The sequence below is a fragment of the Dreissena polymorpha genome, chromosome 3 (assembly GCF_020536995.1).
Source record: "Dreissena polymorpha isolate Duluth1 chromosome 3, UMN_Dpol_1.0, whole genome shotgun sequence".
Taxonomy (NCBI): Eukaryota; Metazoa; Mollusca; class Bivalvia; order Myida; family Dreissenidae; genus Dreissena; species Dreissena polymorpha.
The window spans coordinates 148,333,626-148,352,058 of record NC_068357.1 but is presented as its reverse complement, the minus strand read 5'-3'; the positions used below and the strand labels follow the sequence as shown (position 1 = coordinate 148,352,058).

The window sequence follows — 18,433 nt, the reverse complement described above, 5'->3', positions numbered from 1 at the left end:
GGGTTAAGAGACTTAAAACTGCGGTTCAAAGTCTTAAACTGCGGTTCAAAGTCTTAAACTGCGATTTAAAGTCTTAAACTGGGGTTAAGACGCGCGGAATGCACATAAATTATTTAACAGTTAACTATAGGGTTAAGAGACTTTGAACCCGAGTTGAAAGTGCCGTTTGCACATTTATTCCTTAAACCCGAGTTCAAGAGTTTGAACCGCGGTTCAAAGTGTGTCTAAAAATAGATATCTACATAATTCAGAGACAACCAATCAGCGGAGCTTAAAACACAATTAGAAGGCAAATGTCATAATTTCATTGGTCGTTTATAGACTAACTATAGAGTTAAGAGACTTTGAACCGCGGTTCAAAGTCTTGAATCCGGGTTTAAGGAATTAATGTGCAAACAGCACTTTGAACCCGGGTTCAAAGTCTCTTAACTATATAGTTAACTGTTAAACCGTGGTTTAAGGAATTAATGTGCATTTCGCTTGCCATAGAGAGGACCAATAAGGAATTAATGTGCAAATGGCACTTTGAACTCGGGTTAAAAGTTTCTTAACTATATAATTAACTGTTAAATAATTAACGTGCATTCCGCGCCTCTTAACCGCAGTTTAAGACTTTGAACCGCAGTTCAAAGTCTCTTAACCATATAGTTAAGAAATGACCAATGAAGTCGCGGCATTTTCCTTCTAATTGTGGTTTAAGCTCCGCTGATTGGTTGTCTCAGATAACAGATTTGTATCTATTTTTAGAACACTTTGAACCGCGGTTCAAAGTCTTGAACTCGGGTTTAAGGAATTAATGTGCAAACGGCACTTTGAACCCGGGTTCAAAGTCTCTTAACTATATAGTTAACTGTTAAACCGTGGTTTAAGGAATAAATGTGCATTTCGCTTGCCATACAAGTTTCCTCAATATTGGACTTTAAGTGTTACTCTAAAGAGTGTTTTCGATGTTTTATAACAGCCATTGAAGGGTAGCCTTCAAACGCCTAGCCCTCGTGTTCTCATCGTACCGGGAACCATTTTTGAACTCGGCCAAGATGTCATAATAAAGTATTCGCAAGGTTTCATTTAAACCATTATATAAGGTTAATTTCCCCGCCATATATCATTACACCAATGTTCTCAGCAAGTTTAGACAAGACGTGGACTTAACTTGTGACAAATAGTATTCAAAGGGCATAAATATGGCTATATTCAGCTATATAATGAACAATGTTTAAGCTCTTGACTGTCATGTTTGCTTTTAGTTTCTAAATCGGCTAAAATAAGATTGTGACATTTGTTCTAAACAATGGGACAAACGACGTAGAAAATGTTTATCACGCAATAATCGTTCTCTTGCGGTATATTGCATAAAATAAGCATACGACGTGTGATTGTGTTGTGGTTATCAATAAACGGTAGAACCATTTTCACTTTCAACTACTTTTCAGTCTGGAGACAATTGTGTAACTCTTTAGAAAACAGAAAAACTTAAACCAATCAGTAAAGATAATATACCCAAACAACACTTTTTATTTACACCCATGCAAACGCCATTGAAATTTATCACAAACAACAAGTTTTATTCACAACTCGGCAAATTTATCTTATATACAAAGTGTACGTCGAATGGGAAATTTATGTATAAATTCATATAAATGTGTCTACAATTTCTTAATTTTTCACGAAACAGCAGACGATTCAAATGCAATTAGTGTAAACATTGTAATTTCAAAGGTCATTTGCCAAATTAAGTCATTTTGTAAAACCGTTTGTGCAAAAGTCAAGTTTTAGGTGAATCATGTCAGTAGAAAAAAAACATACACAATGATATAAAAATGCTTATATATAGTAATCTTTTATATTTAATTAATTTGGTCACATATGTCAAAAGTTGACAGTTTCTTTTAATGATATGTAGCGCATATTTCGTGTCGAGTGGGTCTTTGCTGGGATTTATGAACTATAATTTATTTGCAATTTTTTACAGCGCATTTTCATGAATTCATATAATATGAGTTACAAATATGAAAAATATGAAAAGGCCTGTTGTGTTAATAATATTTTTTTCTTGTTTTACATGTTTTATTGATCGTGTGTTCAAATTTTATAACATTTCAAGTCGAGTATTATGCCGACCTCAGTGCATATTATCAGAGAAATGTCCATCTAAAGTTACGAGCAAAAAAAATTGCGTTCAACTTAGCGATTTATTATTTTATCCTATTAAACTGTCCAAATAGTACACCGTTGCAAACAGGTCAACCGTCACCATCAGTGGCCTCGATGTCAATATCTACTCTTGTGTATTTCTCTCGGAACAAAATCAGGATTGGAACAGCTGCCGTATAAACGCCGACCAAAGCCCAGTTAGTCCAGCCAGTGTCTGAAAGTATTTGAATTAAGCTGATTTACATTTGGGAAAATGTTTTAATGTTAAACAACTCTTCAAAAACATCAGCCGTTGAATTTGTTTCAATAAAATCATTTCTTTATTTAACCCTTTCCCACTCAGAAGCAACGAGAAAATGGCTATGTGCAAACAGCATAAAAACAGAACAACCTGCAGTAACTCGCAGTCTGTTCAGGTTTTATGCTGTTTGCTGCTCATCAGTATCTATGGGTTTAAAATGAAGCCTTTAAAACTTGAATCTAGTAAGAAAGGCGTGGATAGCAATCCTGCAGTCTATCGTCATTTGTCCTTACAACATCATCAATTACAATTTAAACAACAACAGGAACGCCCATACTCCTTTCGAAGATAAATTTGCCGTGCTCTGTGAAAAAGAAGTTTAATTCATGTGCGTTAAGTGTCGTACCACAGAAGCTTGTGAAGTCCACACAAGCTAATCAGGGACGACACTTTCCGCCTCGACTGGAATTTTGCTATAAAGAGACTTACTGTAAAAGAACAATACCATAAAAGCGGAAAGTGTCGTCCATGATTAGCCTGTGCAGACTGCACATGCTAATCTGGGACGACCCCTTACACACATGCATTAAACCCCTTTTTCACAGAGCACGTCTCATAACGATTACATACCTTGCGCGTATGCCTGGTCTACGAAGAGAAACACTGCCGACCCGAAGTTGATCACCATGCCGAGGAAGCCCGCGACCATGCCCTCTCCCACCGGATATGCCGTCTCGCATCCCAGCTCTAGGTACAGTGGTCCCGCTGCGCCGACAATAGCTGCACCTGCTATCACAGACACATAGATGGCCGCTGAAAATAAACACGAGGCTGTTAGAGGAGAAAGCTTATCACGTTTATGGTATTTTTAATCCAGAAAGTCACGTTAAGCTATACATTCACCTTATTAATTAAGTGCAGTAAAGTCTGGCGGATTGCATGTGGATATTTGGGACGACACACTATTTACATGAATTAAACCCGGATTATTAACGGAACAAATATTATCTATGCACATTATAAACAACTGCTGTTTATTTTTTGCATTTTCTTCCAGCAAAGGTTGTGAACGAATATTGTATATGAACAGATTTCATTAAGCTATCGCACTCGTAATGATTTCCCGCGAGTTCTTCGAAGATTGAAGAGCTTTTTACCTGGTTACACATGGATATCTAATTTAAGCAGTTCATAATGTGAAGTTGCCATGGCCGAGCGGTTAAGGCGATAGACAAGAAATCTTTTGGCATCTTCCCGCGCAGTTTCGAATCCTGCCGACAACGCATACTTTTTGCGACGCGTTTTATTTCTTTTCTAACGTAATTTGATTTAATATAGTATATAAGCTCTGTTTATTGTAAAATATGTTGCAATTTTTATGCACATTCTTCAATTTTTAATATTAAAACAACGTTATGGCTAAATTGTGTGATTTACTGCTGAAAATACGAATCATGCATGTTGCATTTTTATTTTTATTTCAAAAAGTAAACGGTAAATCTTTATATTTTTTGGTATTTCGGCTGTATATAGTGTATATATAAAAACTCAGTTCAAAATATTACTTAACAAATAAACTGAACAAAAGCCGAGCGTGGGGGCTGGTTTTTATCAGTATATATTTTTTTAAAGCATGAAAAGCCTACCTTAACATTGGCATGTAGATCAGTGCAATGATGCTGATTAAAAAATAATACATTAGATTATATTTGGAAAGGTGCCCATTACGAGTGCGCTACCTTAAGCCGAAATTTTCTTACTTTACACTTAAAAATATTTAAAATGCAAGCGTTCCAAATGAAGAGTGTTTTGAAATAGAATATGTCATCATTAGATACACTTAAAGGAATTTCGTAAACATATATTGAAATATAATACCGACATGTTAGTAACGTGTACTTTTTGATCGAGCGTTTCGGTTAGGAACAATTGATTTATTTAAGTACCTTTCGAATACGGCAGTAAGTTTACACACATACAGCTGAACCAACCAAAGTCCGCTATCACTATAATGTTTAGAACTATCAATATCCACTTCATCTTCTTTTTGTACATATCTGCAAACCTGCAACAATTAATTCAACTAATTACTGATTATTATTTGGAAAATAATCTCATCCGAAATGATTCTTTTACTATTTTCTGAATTACACATTTGACTGTGTTCTGGGTATACTTAGAAGAGAACACATATTGTGTTTAAAGTTAAGAATGCTAAGCGATTAAACTTGCAATACTTTGGAGGTTACTTTACTTAACGTTAATGTGCTGAATTGAATAACAAATCCATAATCAAACATGAATATATAAAATGCAAACGACAACTATATCGTGTATGAAATTAAATTAATGTACGGTAGTTCAAAATTAACGTTGTCAGGCACTGACCGTCCAAGCAGGATGCCACCAGCTACGCCGCATATGCTTCCATAGAAGCTTATCCATCCAACCTCCGCCTGCAAATAATGAACACAATTAAATGGGCCGTGATCTGTGAAAAGGCGGTTTAATGCATGTGCGTAAAGTGCCGTCCCAAATTAGCCTGTGCAGTCTGCACAGACTACACAGGGACGACACTTTCCGCATTAACTGGATTTTGCTAGGAAGAGACTGTCTTTAAACGAAAAATATCATAAAAGCGGAAAGTGTCGTCCCTGATTAGCCTGTGCGGACTGCACATAAGTGAATGATGACAATAAATACCGGTAGGAGCAAGTTAAATATAGTAACAGATTCGTGAAAACAAGATTCTAGTTAATATGTCTACTTCACATAACATTGTTTACACATTCTTAAATTTCCAAAATCCTTGTTTAAAAGAAGAATTTTCTCCAGTTGAAAAATTTCTCATATAATGATTATGTTCTAAAAATAACTCTTCCTTAAACAATGCACATTAGGTCTCGACTAGGAAATACCACAAACAAAATTTAAAAAAAACCTAAACATGTTCGAAGATTATGATAACCTTGATAACATTACCCAAACATGTCCATATGAAAGCATATAAATTATACCTTTCATCCCAAGAGATATATTACTTAACCCATTTTTGCCTAGTGGACTCTCCCATCCTTCTAAATTGAATCAATTTATTTCCAAAATTAGGGATGTCTAGTATATTTATTTCTATATTTAGAATATTTCTTATAGAAATTCCTTTAAGCAAACAGCGCAGACCCTGATAAGACGCCACATCATGCGGTGTCTCATCTGGGTCTACGCTGTTTGCCAAGGCCTTTTTTCTAGACGCTAGGCATAAATGGGTTAAACCAACCTGTGCAATTCCAAACGGGTTGAGAATGACGTCCAAGAAGGAAAGCCAGTTGCCAAAGAAACCAATCGGCAAAGCAAACATGGCCGCAATAAGCCACATCGAAGGATTTCTAAAGTAAAGGGTTATTTTACGTTTGTATAAGACGCGCATTGAAGTCTAGTGAATTTTTGAAAACAAAGCCTAAACACGACTTTGTATTATATAGTGACTGTGAACAACGCACGCAATGACAATTGATGTACTTTAATTTTAAGAATTTGGATGGCATCATGTTTAATAAAAACGCCTTCGAATGTTCCACTTTTTAATGAATACACGAATGTTTAAATAAAATGTCAAAATCTGGCATTTCATAAGTATATCCTAATGTATAACGAAAATAAAACGACTTCCATTAAGTACGTTATATTTTAATTTAGTGTTATTCATTCGTGTATACGTTACTGGTTTACTATAATATTATAGCTTTCTGTGCTTTCCAATAACTACATAGTGGAAAAATAAATCGCAACTTCAAAAACATTTAAGCGAGGCAATATACTGGATGTTATTACAGGCAATCTTATTATATTACCTTCCTTTGAGAATCCATTTGTACCTAAGTATCGTGCTCTGATTAGTAATTGTCCGATTGTTAATTGGTTTCCTTTTTTTTTTAGAAGAAATGGTTGAAAACGACATAATTTGTATTTGCTGTAAAATAAATTTTCTTTCTTTGGCACGCAAAACCGATATTAACGAAAGCTTTTTCTGAATGTTCAAATAACTATGTGATCACAAAAATCAACTCGAAGATGTTCAATTAATAATAAGATTGTAACAGCATGAACAATTCTAAATCGTCCACATCAAACATTTCTCATACTTTTAAAGTATGTAGGCATTGAAATTTAATTTAGGGAATAATGATAATTGCGTTCACGCTACGTCAAATAATTAAATTACTTATTCCGTTACTCTGCCTTTGTTTTTTTGCAACCAGTTACATTAAAGTTCATACTCTCACAGCAAACAATTTTATAAGAAAAGTCTTATATATGATGCAACTATGCTGTTTATGCATCAGTGTTGTCAGATTGTCACCATAAAATAGATAATCTTCACCTCAAATATCCTATAAGATAATGTACTTGAAAATGTGCCGAATCCCTGCTGTAAAGCCGAACCGTTCCGAATGTGCCGTTCTGCTCGGAGCCTTTTCTGGTTTACTGGGGAGGTAAACCACTGAACAAAAAAGCAGCAGAACCGTAACGCCACATGCTGAAATGCATAATTAATACGATGACATCATTTTACGTGTACGCCGTGCCCCTTTACCTTACGCATCATGCTACTTAGTATCAACACAATTTACCGGTAGTATCTTACAACATCAAAAAGTGAAAGCAATCTATAAAGTTTGGGGCTGATATATAAAAAAGATATTCTGTTTAACCCATTTATGCCTAGCGTCTGGAAAAAAAGGCGTTGGCAAACAGCGCAGACCCAGATGAGACGCCGCATGATGCGGCGTCTCATCAGGGTCTGCGCTGTTTGCTTAAAAGAATTTCTGTAAGAAATATTCTAAATATAGAAATAAATAAACTAGACATCCCTAATTTTGGAAATAAATTGTTCCAATTTAGGATGGGAGAGTCCACTAGGCTTAAATGGTTTAAACTTTTTTTTCGAGTAATAATTAAACGGATTACTTAAAGGACAAGGGAAGTTAAGGGCCGTTATTAGTCTAAGTTAACGTTTTGTTTTTAAATAGATCTGTGGAAACTATCACAAAAGGCTTTCCCTCAATCGAATTTATGTGTCATGTTCTGAGAAAACTGGTCATAATGCTTGTGCATAAAGTGTCATCCCAGATTAGCCTGTGCAGTCCGCACTGGCTAATCAGGGACGACACTTTCCGCTTTTATGGCATTTTTCGTTTAAATGCAGTCTCTTCTTCGCAAAAATCCAATTTAGGCGGAAAGTGTCGTCCCTGATTAGCCTGTGCGGACTGCACAGGCTAATCAGGGACGACACTTTACGCACATGCATTATGCCCAGTTTTCTCAGAACACGACACATATGTTGTATTTTTGGTTCATTGTCAATATCGATACAAAAATGTTTTTGGCAAGGCAGGTGTTTACTATGCATATGCCGTTATGGTGATTCTGATCAAAGATTTAAGATTAGTGATAAAAATGTTGACAGGCGCCCAGATTTTATCTAAACATAATCCGTATACACGTTAAAACAATACCGCGTGCAAATCTTGTGCAAATTTCTTTTAATTTGTCATGTACAGAACATATATTGATGTTTCAACATTGCGTTGCGTCATTTATAGCAAGGTGCGTCGAAATAAGTGATAAATGCGAATGTGTAGTGGTTGGACTTTTGAAGACTAAACACACATGAGTTGACGTATTTAAAAAGATCATTCAGTTTTTTTTTAAGGAGAAAGTAAACTTAATTGACCGCGGCATATGGATTTCGTTCTAATAAACTGAAGGAAGAGAATAACAAAACAGGCTGCTGGTAGGTTTTTGTTTTTAGTCTATGTAATCCTTGTGTTAACTGACTGACGAATAGACAATATTCCAACGTTGTTAAATATGTCAATGTTGTATACAAGTGGTAGATTAATGTGGACGAAGACATACTTCTATTTCGTTGAGGCGTGATCATCACTAACTATTTATGTTATTATAAAATATATATTCATTTCCCATCGGCTATGTTTCAATCTCCTCAGTGGGTCCAAACAAAAGAACCTTGCAAGTCTTTTTCAGACATGACATTTTCCATGTTTTTATAAAATATATAATCTTTTCCCATCGGCTATGTTTTATTCTCCTCAGTGGGTTCAAACAAAAAAAAACTTCCAAGTCTTTTTGAGTCATGACATTTCACATTAAACCCAGCTTCACATAAACTTATTATTTAGTTCCTTTACATAGAGAAATTATGTAATTGTGTTCAACTAGGTATTTTAATTAGGGTCATCGAATGCAGCAGGCAATAAAGACAAAAACTAATTAGGTTCAACAAATAAAACAACATAAGTTATCTTGCGATTGATGATTCGTTAATTACAATATTAATAATTGTAACAAACCTGAAGTATTGTGCTGAGCAACATGATTTTATAAATTAAATATTGGAGCTTTTGCAAATTACATCTTTTTACATAAATAAAGCACACTGATCATATCTACGTAACGGATTTCGAAAATAAGTCCTAAAGTATTATGTATTGGTTTAGAAAAAAGTATGATAATTAGATAGCATAATTTCTATATTTCTGTTCTCACAATCTTTGTTGAGTTCGACCAAATGCAACTGTTCTCTTTTGGCAAGATTTATGTTCTTCAGCTTATTGCAAACATAAATGGTGAGTACAGCAAACGAGCGCTTTGCAAGCGGATACAATGACTGGCATACTTTCTGTAATTTTAGTAAATGGTCTTGATAGCACCTTTAGCTTACACAAACTTGTGCGTACTTACTCTCGTAATTAAAATGCCGCATTTGCTGTTGAATTCCAGCCAGATCTAAAACGTGAAAGAAAATGTACATAGTAAGAAGAATTTATCAACTTGTTTTGCTGGTTACTTCAGGGCATAGATGTGAATGCTTGTTTTATGATGATTTAATAAATTATTGGAAGCTTAAAAGTTTTTCTTTTGATACCTTCATGAATATTATGTTATTTGGCTGCATGCATATCGGGCGACATTTAATGATTTAAAGACGTGTTTATGTCAAGAAATGAAATATTTGATATCAAGATTTATTGTTGTATCTAAAATATTGATATCAAGGAAAGGATGTTAAGTTTTCAAAAAACAACAATTCTTGATATCGAGTGATCAAATAATTGATATAAGAAAATCGGATTCTTTATATTAAAAATGAATCATTACTCGATACAATAAGTTTGCGTTTTTTTTATTTGAAAATAATAAAAGTAATATAAGGTCAATTTCTTGTTGATATGGATAATTTGATTTTTTTACACGTAAATATTCATATGTGAAATCCAAATATTATATTTCTTGATATGTTAAATAAGTCTCTTTTTTAACATACACAGAGAAATGTGAACATATCAAGTTTATATAGAGACACTAAGAAATAGCTAAACATGTTGTCGAAGATTCATAAAAACATCATTGTTGTAAAATATACTATTTGCTGGAGAATACTGTTTTTTAATGTATATCGTCAAAGTTTACTTTCAGTGCGTTAAAATTAGCAATATTTTTGTTATAAAAACAATCTTTGTTATACATACTACTTTCATAATATTGCCTAGGGTAGTTTGCTCTTACATTTCACAAATCATTATTCCTACCAAAACACACAAGTTTATGCATTACCTGTCTGATTAGCCATAATGATGGAGTTGTTCCTGAAAATATTTATCGATGAAAGAAAAGACGACTTGGTGAATCAACGAGATATTTAAAATAATGTCGAGGTTTAAAGCATTGGATATGGACGAATACCTTACATACCGTTAGCTTATTTTTTTAAATTGGTTACATATGCATATGGAGAACACCGTAGAAAAACATATACACGTGTTGACAATATTTCATATATCAATACTTTGAATCAATGAATGCACCGGTTTACATTTGTGGCATGTCAACTGTCAATGGACCTGAAAAGAGAAACAAAAACACGTGCAAACAAAGTTAAGGATTGTGAATAACGGTTTGTGGAATACATTTCATAAACTTGAACGAGTAATCCCAGCACAGAAAAAGATATTTGCGGTACTGTATCGTACTGTGCTGCTCTGCATCATACCCCAATACCGTACCATATCGTCCCGTACAATAACACAGTGTAATGCAGTGTAAAATGTTCGCTTTATGTTTCATATTATATAAAAGTTCTTTCGAAAATAATACACTATGTGTGTAACACACCAAGAAGAGCCGCCGCGCCGCCCATAGCTGCTGACAGAACCGGTACGGCTGTAGCTGTCGTTCTCTCTGATAGTCCGAACCACGTGTTGGAGACTGCAGCCGGCATTGACATGGTAACAGTCGTAGCAAGGCCATTAATCCCTTGGCCGATAGCAAGCAGACTGCAAAATACACGGGATGGATATAGTTTAATAATTGCTTGATTCTCATAAACGGTATACATCTGCAATACTTTTACCACGAGTTAGCTAAGTCGGGATCTCGAGATCTCGACATTCTCTCCTCTTTTGTTTAATGCACCCTTCCTTTATTTACTGCACCGCTCATTTTTTAATTGCACTCCTCTTTTGTTTAGTTTTACACTTCTCTTTTTTCTAACTCGTGGCCACGACATAGCTAACTCGTGGCCACGAGTTACTAAGTCTTGGCCACGAGATAGAAACATGAGGAGTGCAATTTTAAAAAAAGAAGAGTGAATTTCACCTCTATACCACCGTAGCATAGGCATGAACAAAGTTGATTTTATCTCCCATATTATGTGCCATTAAATTTTAAATAATTTGCATGCAAGTGAAGAGTTTTTGGCGTCGCTCTGGAGAGTGGCGACTAGTATGTAATGCATTTTTTTTCGCTTATGGGAGGAGAAGTTATTTTACGGATCAATGTATATATTTTTGTTTTAAGAATATCTTGCATAGTGGTGATTGTTTTGTGTAAATAAGTGTAAATAAGTACTGCATTTGTGCCTATTACATTTATTACAACATTTATTGCCAATAATGCAAAGCTAATTGTTATAATTAATAACTGATCCACAACTGATCACAGGGAAAAGATCACAGGGACTGGGCAAATACGCGAAACTTTCTGGTTTTGTATAAAAACAAAACATAATCAAAATATATTTATTTTGTGGTTTTTCTAATTTGCTTATTTAGTGGAGAATCAATGTAGTACGATATTTGACGACCTATCGCGCAAGCAAGTTTATTGGAAGGCGTAGTGGTACGAAAACGTACAATGTATTAGTTTATTAATAGACATATAATAACGATCGCTATACACAACTTCACCAAATAGCAGTACATAAATGATGTCAGCCGGAAAAGCTGAGTTGGGAGAGCGTTAGACTGAAGTTGTTTACGCAACAATCATCTAAAGGCCCCCGGTTCAATCCCGTGTTCCGGCACGAACGGAACAGTTCGGCGGCTAACAATTTTTTCAGTCAGGTTAATAAATATAATAAAGCTTTATTTTATTCAGACATTTGAAAATCCATTTTACTACAATTTGATATTTTTATTAAAATTAATGGATGCCGCGTGGTGACAACGTTAATTAAAATTTCTTACATCACTTAAATATCTTATAAAAAATACACATGTTTTTATATTAACAAATAAATGCAAACAACACATCTATTATCCATGTATTTTTATGGTTGTCTATCATAGGCCCTAAGTACTATCCCTATCACATATAGAGCGCGAAGCTCGAAACGTATTATTGATTGTAACAATGAGTTGCGATAAAGGAAGCAGCCGCTTATCAAGGAGTAGCTGTGTCCCAGCAACCCGATTCCCTAGAGTCAAGAACTCCTCGGATTTTTTTTAAGGTAGCGCACCTCTAATGGGCACATATCCAAATATAATCTAATTAATTATTTTCTTAATCAGCATCATTTCACTGAACTACATGCAAATTTGTAGGTAGGCTTTCCATGCTTTTTAAAAAAATATACCGATTTTTTCAAAACCACCCCCACGCTCGGCTTTTGTCCAATTTATTTTCACCCCTGGGGTAAATAAAAGTTCCATAATTCATTCAAATTTCCAAATATGGGCATGCAGTTGGTGTGTACAGATGCTGTAAAGGTGTTTAAAGTTTAAACAAGATGAAATAAGTATTCTTTTACAGACATTTATTTTTTACAAATTTTTATCTATGGAAGAGCGCCATGAAATGTAAGTGATTTCAGCCAAGTAAAAATTGGGTCGGTTAAAAACAAAGTGTCATAAAATTCAAAATAGTATCATTTAAGTCATATTTTAAACTTAGCTTTTATAGAAACACTATATACAGCAAAAATACCAAGAAATAGACAGATTTACCGTTTACTTTTTGAAATAAAAATAAAAATGCAACATGCATGGTTCGTATTTTCAACAGTAAATCACCCAATTTCGCCATAACGTTGTTTTAATTTTAATAATTGAAGAATGTGCATAAAAATTGCAACATATTTAACAATAAATATAGCTAATATGCCATATTAAATCAAATTACGTTAGAAAATAAATAAAACGCGTCGCAAAAAAGTATACGTTGTCGGATAGTTTCGAACCTGCGCGGAATATCCCAAAAGATTTCTAGTCTATCGCCTTAACCACTAGGCTACGGCACCTAATAGTAGGCTCTTCAACCTTTGAAGAAATCGCGGGAAATCATTAGAGGTGCGCTACCTTAAGAACCACATATAGAGCGCGAAGCGCGACACGTTTTACTATCCAGGTGGTATGGGCCCTTTAGCATTATCCGACCATTACGTCCCTAGTTATCTTTCTAAGAATTTGAGAAATTTTGATATCGTTGTTCGAAGTCCGAAATTTTCATCCGATTGTTCCCAAACTTGCACAGGTTTTTTTTATCAATGAGGACCCAACCCAAACTCTCTATATAAGCAAAATCGGACCATAAGTCCAGAATTATGTCTCTTTGAATTTAAAAATAAAAGTGAAAAACTGCTTGGTTAGGTGATTATGTCAACATTTTTCATCAGATTCTTTCCAAACTTACAGTGTCTTCATATCAATGAGCACTTTTACCTCATTAAAAATGAGAAACATCGGGACAATAAGTCCAGAATTTTTTTCTATTAAATTTGACAAAATAAAAAATTTCCACTTGTTTAAAAATTTCACAACTTTCGTCTGAATCTTTCCAAACTTGTTTAGTGTTTTTATATCAGTATTACTCGAACCCTATTGAAAATGATGAATATCGGAGCAATAAATCTATTATGATCTTTTACTGAATTTCAAAGTATTGTGAAATGCAGCTTATTTATGCAATTTACAGTTTTCATTCAATTTTTTTTCAAACTTGTACAGTGTTTTCATATCAATGAGTACTCAAACCCTATCGTAAATGAGCAACGTAAGAATAAGTTCAGAATCATCTCCCCTTGAAGTTGAGAAAAATATGAAATTACGCTTACAAGATGAAGCAGATTTTTTAAAACCTACACAGTTCTGTTCCATTAATGAAAACTGCACACGGATGTCAGTAAAAAAAGGGAAACCAATGTAAATAAAATGAACTATGAAATATTTGGGGGTTACAACACAAAATCATAGATAATGGTTATTTGGGGGTTAGAACACAACATCATAAATAATGGTTATTTGGGGGTTATAACACAAAATTATAGATAATGGTTAACCAGTTTCTTTTTCTATTTTATTTAAAATAATCGGCCAATATATTAATATTTACAGTAGAAAAAAATCGTTCCATGTAACTTCATTGAGTGCCTATTACACTGAAATTCCCGACGCCCTTTGATGCTTTGCATCAATACTTATCTTGTATGTCATTTGTAATGATGCAAATAATTTTGTCTGAGTGTTTTTCATTTAATAAAAAATAACCTTGTGGTCAATAGTTCGCAAATGAGAAGAAAAATCGATGTGATTACGATTTGATAAAGCTGGGTAAAAACAATTGTTTACATGAAAGATCATGTTCTTATCCCAAAAGTTCAATTTACTTACATGTTTCAAGTTGCCATATGCGTCAAAATCATATTTCTTTACATCGTATTTTGTTCGAAAAGTTAGGATAATTTATATTTTGTATCTTGCACAGAGTCTAACCAGTTTGTGACCATTGCTTATTTCGATAGAATAACAACAAAAACCATAGCCAACATGTGCTTGAGGCGCTTGTTCACATTATCAATTATTACCACCTTAAATATATATTTATACACCAACACATAGTTCAGTTCTAGATATGTGGATATAAAATGTCTACATTAATCTCAAACCACTCTACGAGGGACCAATTGACACTAGTGTACCTTCACGTATTCGGCGGTCAACTTCATATTATCATGCAACATCTCCTTATGCGAATATGAATTTCCATAAGTGTCTATAAAAAATACTATTTTTTACAAATTATGTTTCACGACTTCATTTTCGATAGCGTTTGGATTTACCTAATGGATTACAAAGAGGTCGTCGCGATAAAAACGGTCGATGTAATGCATTTGATTTGTTTACTTACACCGTTGCCCAGGCATGTTGCATGGTGATGACTCGTGTGGCGGCGGTCAGGAACATGGCCCCGTTGCAGACAAGCATTGACGTTCGAACACATGAAATATGTGTTTATATTAGGAACATTGCTATCTGCGGGTTAATACGTTCACAGCATCTTAAAATTACATGCACCGTTAAAACTCCAGAACAATGGAGAAGCTTTTGTTACATCTTTACCAAAACGTGATAAAATATATGTATGATATGTATTTCACAAATGAACATGATTTAAGATAGGATCGACCCCATGAATCATGAATATAAAGAATTAGGTTTAAACAAGATAGACATGCCGAACCACACAATTAGCTAATAATTAATGCCAAGACCCCAACTTTGAATAAACATTTACCTCATACCGTTGCAACTCAAGTTAAATAATAAATAACAAAAAAATGATTTAAATAACATAAACCTTTTATGTCCACTAAATAAACTCCAAGCAGAGCGAAGATAAATCCGGTGATGTTTCCAACATTTGTTACCCAGAAAAGCGTTTCTTCACTCCAACCGTACGCCAGCTGCGTTGATTGAGATATAGAACCCCACGAGGACCACAAGAAGTTGTTGACGATAGTTGCCATGGAAACCATACTCAGGACGTACCAGCGAGTTTTAGATGTAGGGCCTGTCGTCGCCTCTCTGAATGCTGGTAATAATGGCTCCGATTCATATCCGTCATATGCGTCCTTCCTGGTCTCGTTAATAACTTTTTCCGACTCCTGCATTTCACTATTTCTTTGTATTGGCACTTATGTATCTGATGGGGATTTTATCAGAAGTTTTTTGTTAAAGCATTATTTTTCAATGCATCTATTTTGTACTGGTTCCACTTGAGTGACATATACCATATTTCCTTTTGCCAATTTATTAATTTGAATCTAAATAAATTAATCCACCTTTTTCGCTAGTAAAACAAACTCATTTGTAGACAATTTATTAACTGTATACATGCATGTGATTATAATTCTTTTTATACATAAATAGATAACAAACATACACGTTTGCCCATACATTTCACTTGGTATAACAATCTGACGATAGTCTATCGCATACAGTTGTACATGATAAAGCTTTTCTAGTACATCAACATTGTGATAATCGTGTTGATATATATTCATTAACGGCTACCGCTTTGCATGATGCATGTTAAATAATAATGGTCAAATTAAAAAAAAGAATTAACTGTTTTATGTTTAAAAAAATATATTACGAAGTGGTTGATTGAAAAATTTTGTTTAAACATTATGATATCCGGGTTCGTGTAATTTCTACTCATCACGCGAACGTCGCGATAATATGCTTAGATAAAGCTCATATATGCTTCATCTATGTTAAAGGGTTGTTGTTAAGCCTGCTACCGGTTAAACCGGTTGGTGACTATTGGCTTAGCTAAGCCATTCTTTTTCCTATGTGCTCTATACCTCTGTCGATTTTTTTCATTGTTATTTTTGAGATCAAAACGAAATTCCTTTACTCTACCATAAAATGCCAAACGTAGAGGTAAACCTTAAAATATGTAACGTTTTTCGTATTCGTTCTATGCATTAATCATATTGTAATTGAATTCGAAATAGTAGGTTTCCTATGGATCAGGTAAGTAATTATAAGTTGAAGTATTTTTATTCATTTTCCCACACAGCTCATCATTACACGATCGTACATAATTGAATATCATAGATGAGCATTAATAGCATACATACAATATATGTAGCAATATATACTTACAACTATATTAGTATTTTAAGTACATTTCATTTGTACAAAAAAAATGTTAAACATATCATGAGGAGATAATGTGTTTATAAAAATTCAAAGTAAACGGGAAATGACAGGTTATATAAAAATTGGGAGCGAGCATTGGTAATAAACGGATGCTTCTTGTAATGCACATGCACTATTCGAAGACTTAACGATTTACACACAAACAATAAAATTGTGTGTCTGAAACATGTCAAAGAGTTTCATTATGCTTAAAATTAGTTCAAGAAATAAAAAATATATAGAAAGGGGAGAGATAATATTTATAAAAAACAACAACAATTTATTAGATTAATTTATGACGAGTTTCTAGTTTCAAGATGCGGTTTATTATGTTTAAAAATCAGAATTAAACAGTATATGCGTTGTAAAAGTATTTTAAATATGAACGAATAAACACAATCTCTTAATACAGTAATGCTTAATTAAGAATATTATTTCCGTTACAACATATATTCATAAATGTTGAAGATTTTATGAAACGTAAGTTTATGGTTCCAATGCTGAATACTTAAAGATATTTATAGAACTTTTTTCATAATCATTTTGCGGCTTCCATAATGTGTTGTTTTTTTTCGCTTGTTGCATGTTATGGCGTTGACGCCACCATGTTGGTACTTTCTGTTTGTCATTTATAAGGATCGAACAGAACGATTTGTCAAATCTGTAATACATTTACGTGGAGGAGCTGCTGACCTCAACTTCACAAATATCGAAGGCGAAACGTTAACATGGTAAAGCAGTAATTCAAACGCCGTATTTAAACGAATTTCCGTGACGATATTTGAAATAGATTTATTGTTATGTTAGCTACAAAACTGTTACAAGTGTTATGTGTTAAGCAGTGCACATGTGTTAGGTGATAACTGAAATGGGATCGTCCGTCATAAGTCTTCCAGTCTTTTCTTGAAATAATCCCCACATCTGCTACTTTGTAATACAAACTCATTTCTGGTTATCCTCTCAATCATCTCAATGTAATTCAATACATAGTTCTGCAATTGTATTCGACGGCAGCAACTTACATGTCGATTTCCTTTCTTTTATAAAAACATATTGCAACAATTTCTTGTTTTCCATGCAAGTCCTGGTGACGACTGCGGTAATAAAATCTCATTTTTTTATTTATTTTATAACGTTTATGGATTATATCGTACGAGCTAGATACTTCGTTTGCTAAATAATAACTAACTGCAGCGTGTACCAATGTCTTCATAGTCAAGACACGGTCCTGTAGAATACTTTATTGAATAAATCTATGTTAGGCATGTGTTAAATGTAACACGTTCCTACTGCCGTGTGATTTTCAAAGAACGTCAAGACTGGTTGCACGTTACTGATCGGTTTTTTTCCTTAGAGTTCATGCTTACATGTGCGATGTTAAGCGTGTCCGTACGCTCGTTTGCAATCTCTACATTTTGACAATTACAAGTTTCACGATCTTACGACGTCCGATTTCCAATACAGACACTAATTGTCAATTGGACTTCAATCCAACGCCATTATTACTAATGAATTCTCATAATTAGTACGAGGTTATAAGGTTTCATACGTTTATCAAGTTTATTATCCGCTACCTGACGATATGATACAATTGTAGTTGCGGTATATTTCACAAGTTAACGGCTTTGTTCATGATTAGAGACGCGACTGGGCCCGAATAATATAAATTAAGCCCGATGCACTAACGACTTCGTTAATTTTTAAGATTGCAACATTTCGTACCAGAAAAAGACATTTTTCATGGAATAAGATG

General features: G+C 34.1%; 1 protein-coding gene across 1 annotated transcript; it reads right to left on the bottom strand.

Moving 5' to 3' along the window:
- Positions 1-1,497: 1,497 nt before the first annotated feature.
- On the bottom strand, positions 1,498-16,095 carry LOC127871929 (solute carrier family 49 member 4-like). Its single transcript, XM_052415206.1, has 12 exons — positions 15,332-16,095; positions 14,882-14,972; positions 10,592-10,752; positions 10,293-10,320; positions 10,034-10,065; positions 9,161-9,205; positions 6,803-6,932; positions 5,673-5,781; positions 4,784-4,851; positions 4,342-4,460; positions 3,026-3,208; positions 1,498-2,368 (listed from the first exon to the last, which is right to left on the bottom strand). Exons 1-12 carry the CDS (start codon positions 15,642-15,644, stop codon positions 2,244-2,246), a joined length of 1,404 nt encoding a protein of 467 aa, XP_052271166.1. The 5' UTR covers positions 15,645-16,095; the 3' UTR covers positions 1,498-2,243.
- Between the last annotated feature and the right edge of the window lie 2,338 nt (positions 16,096-18,433).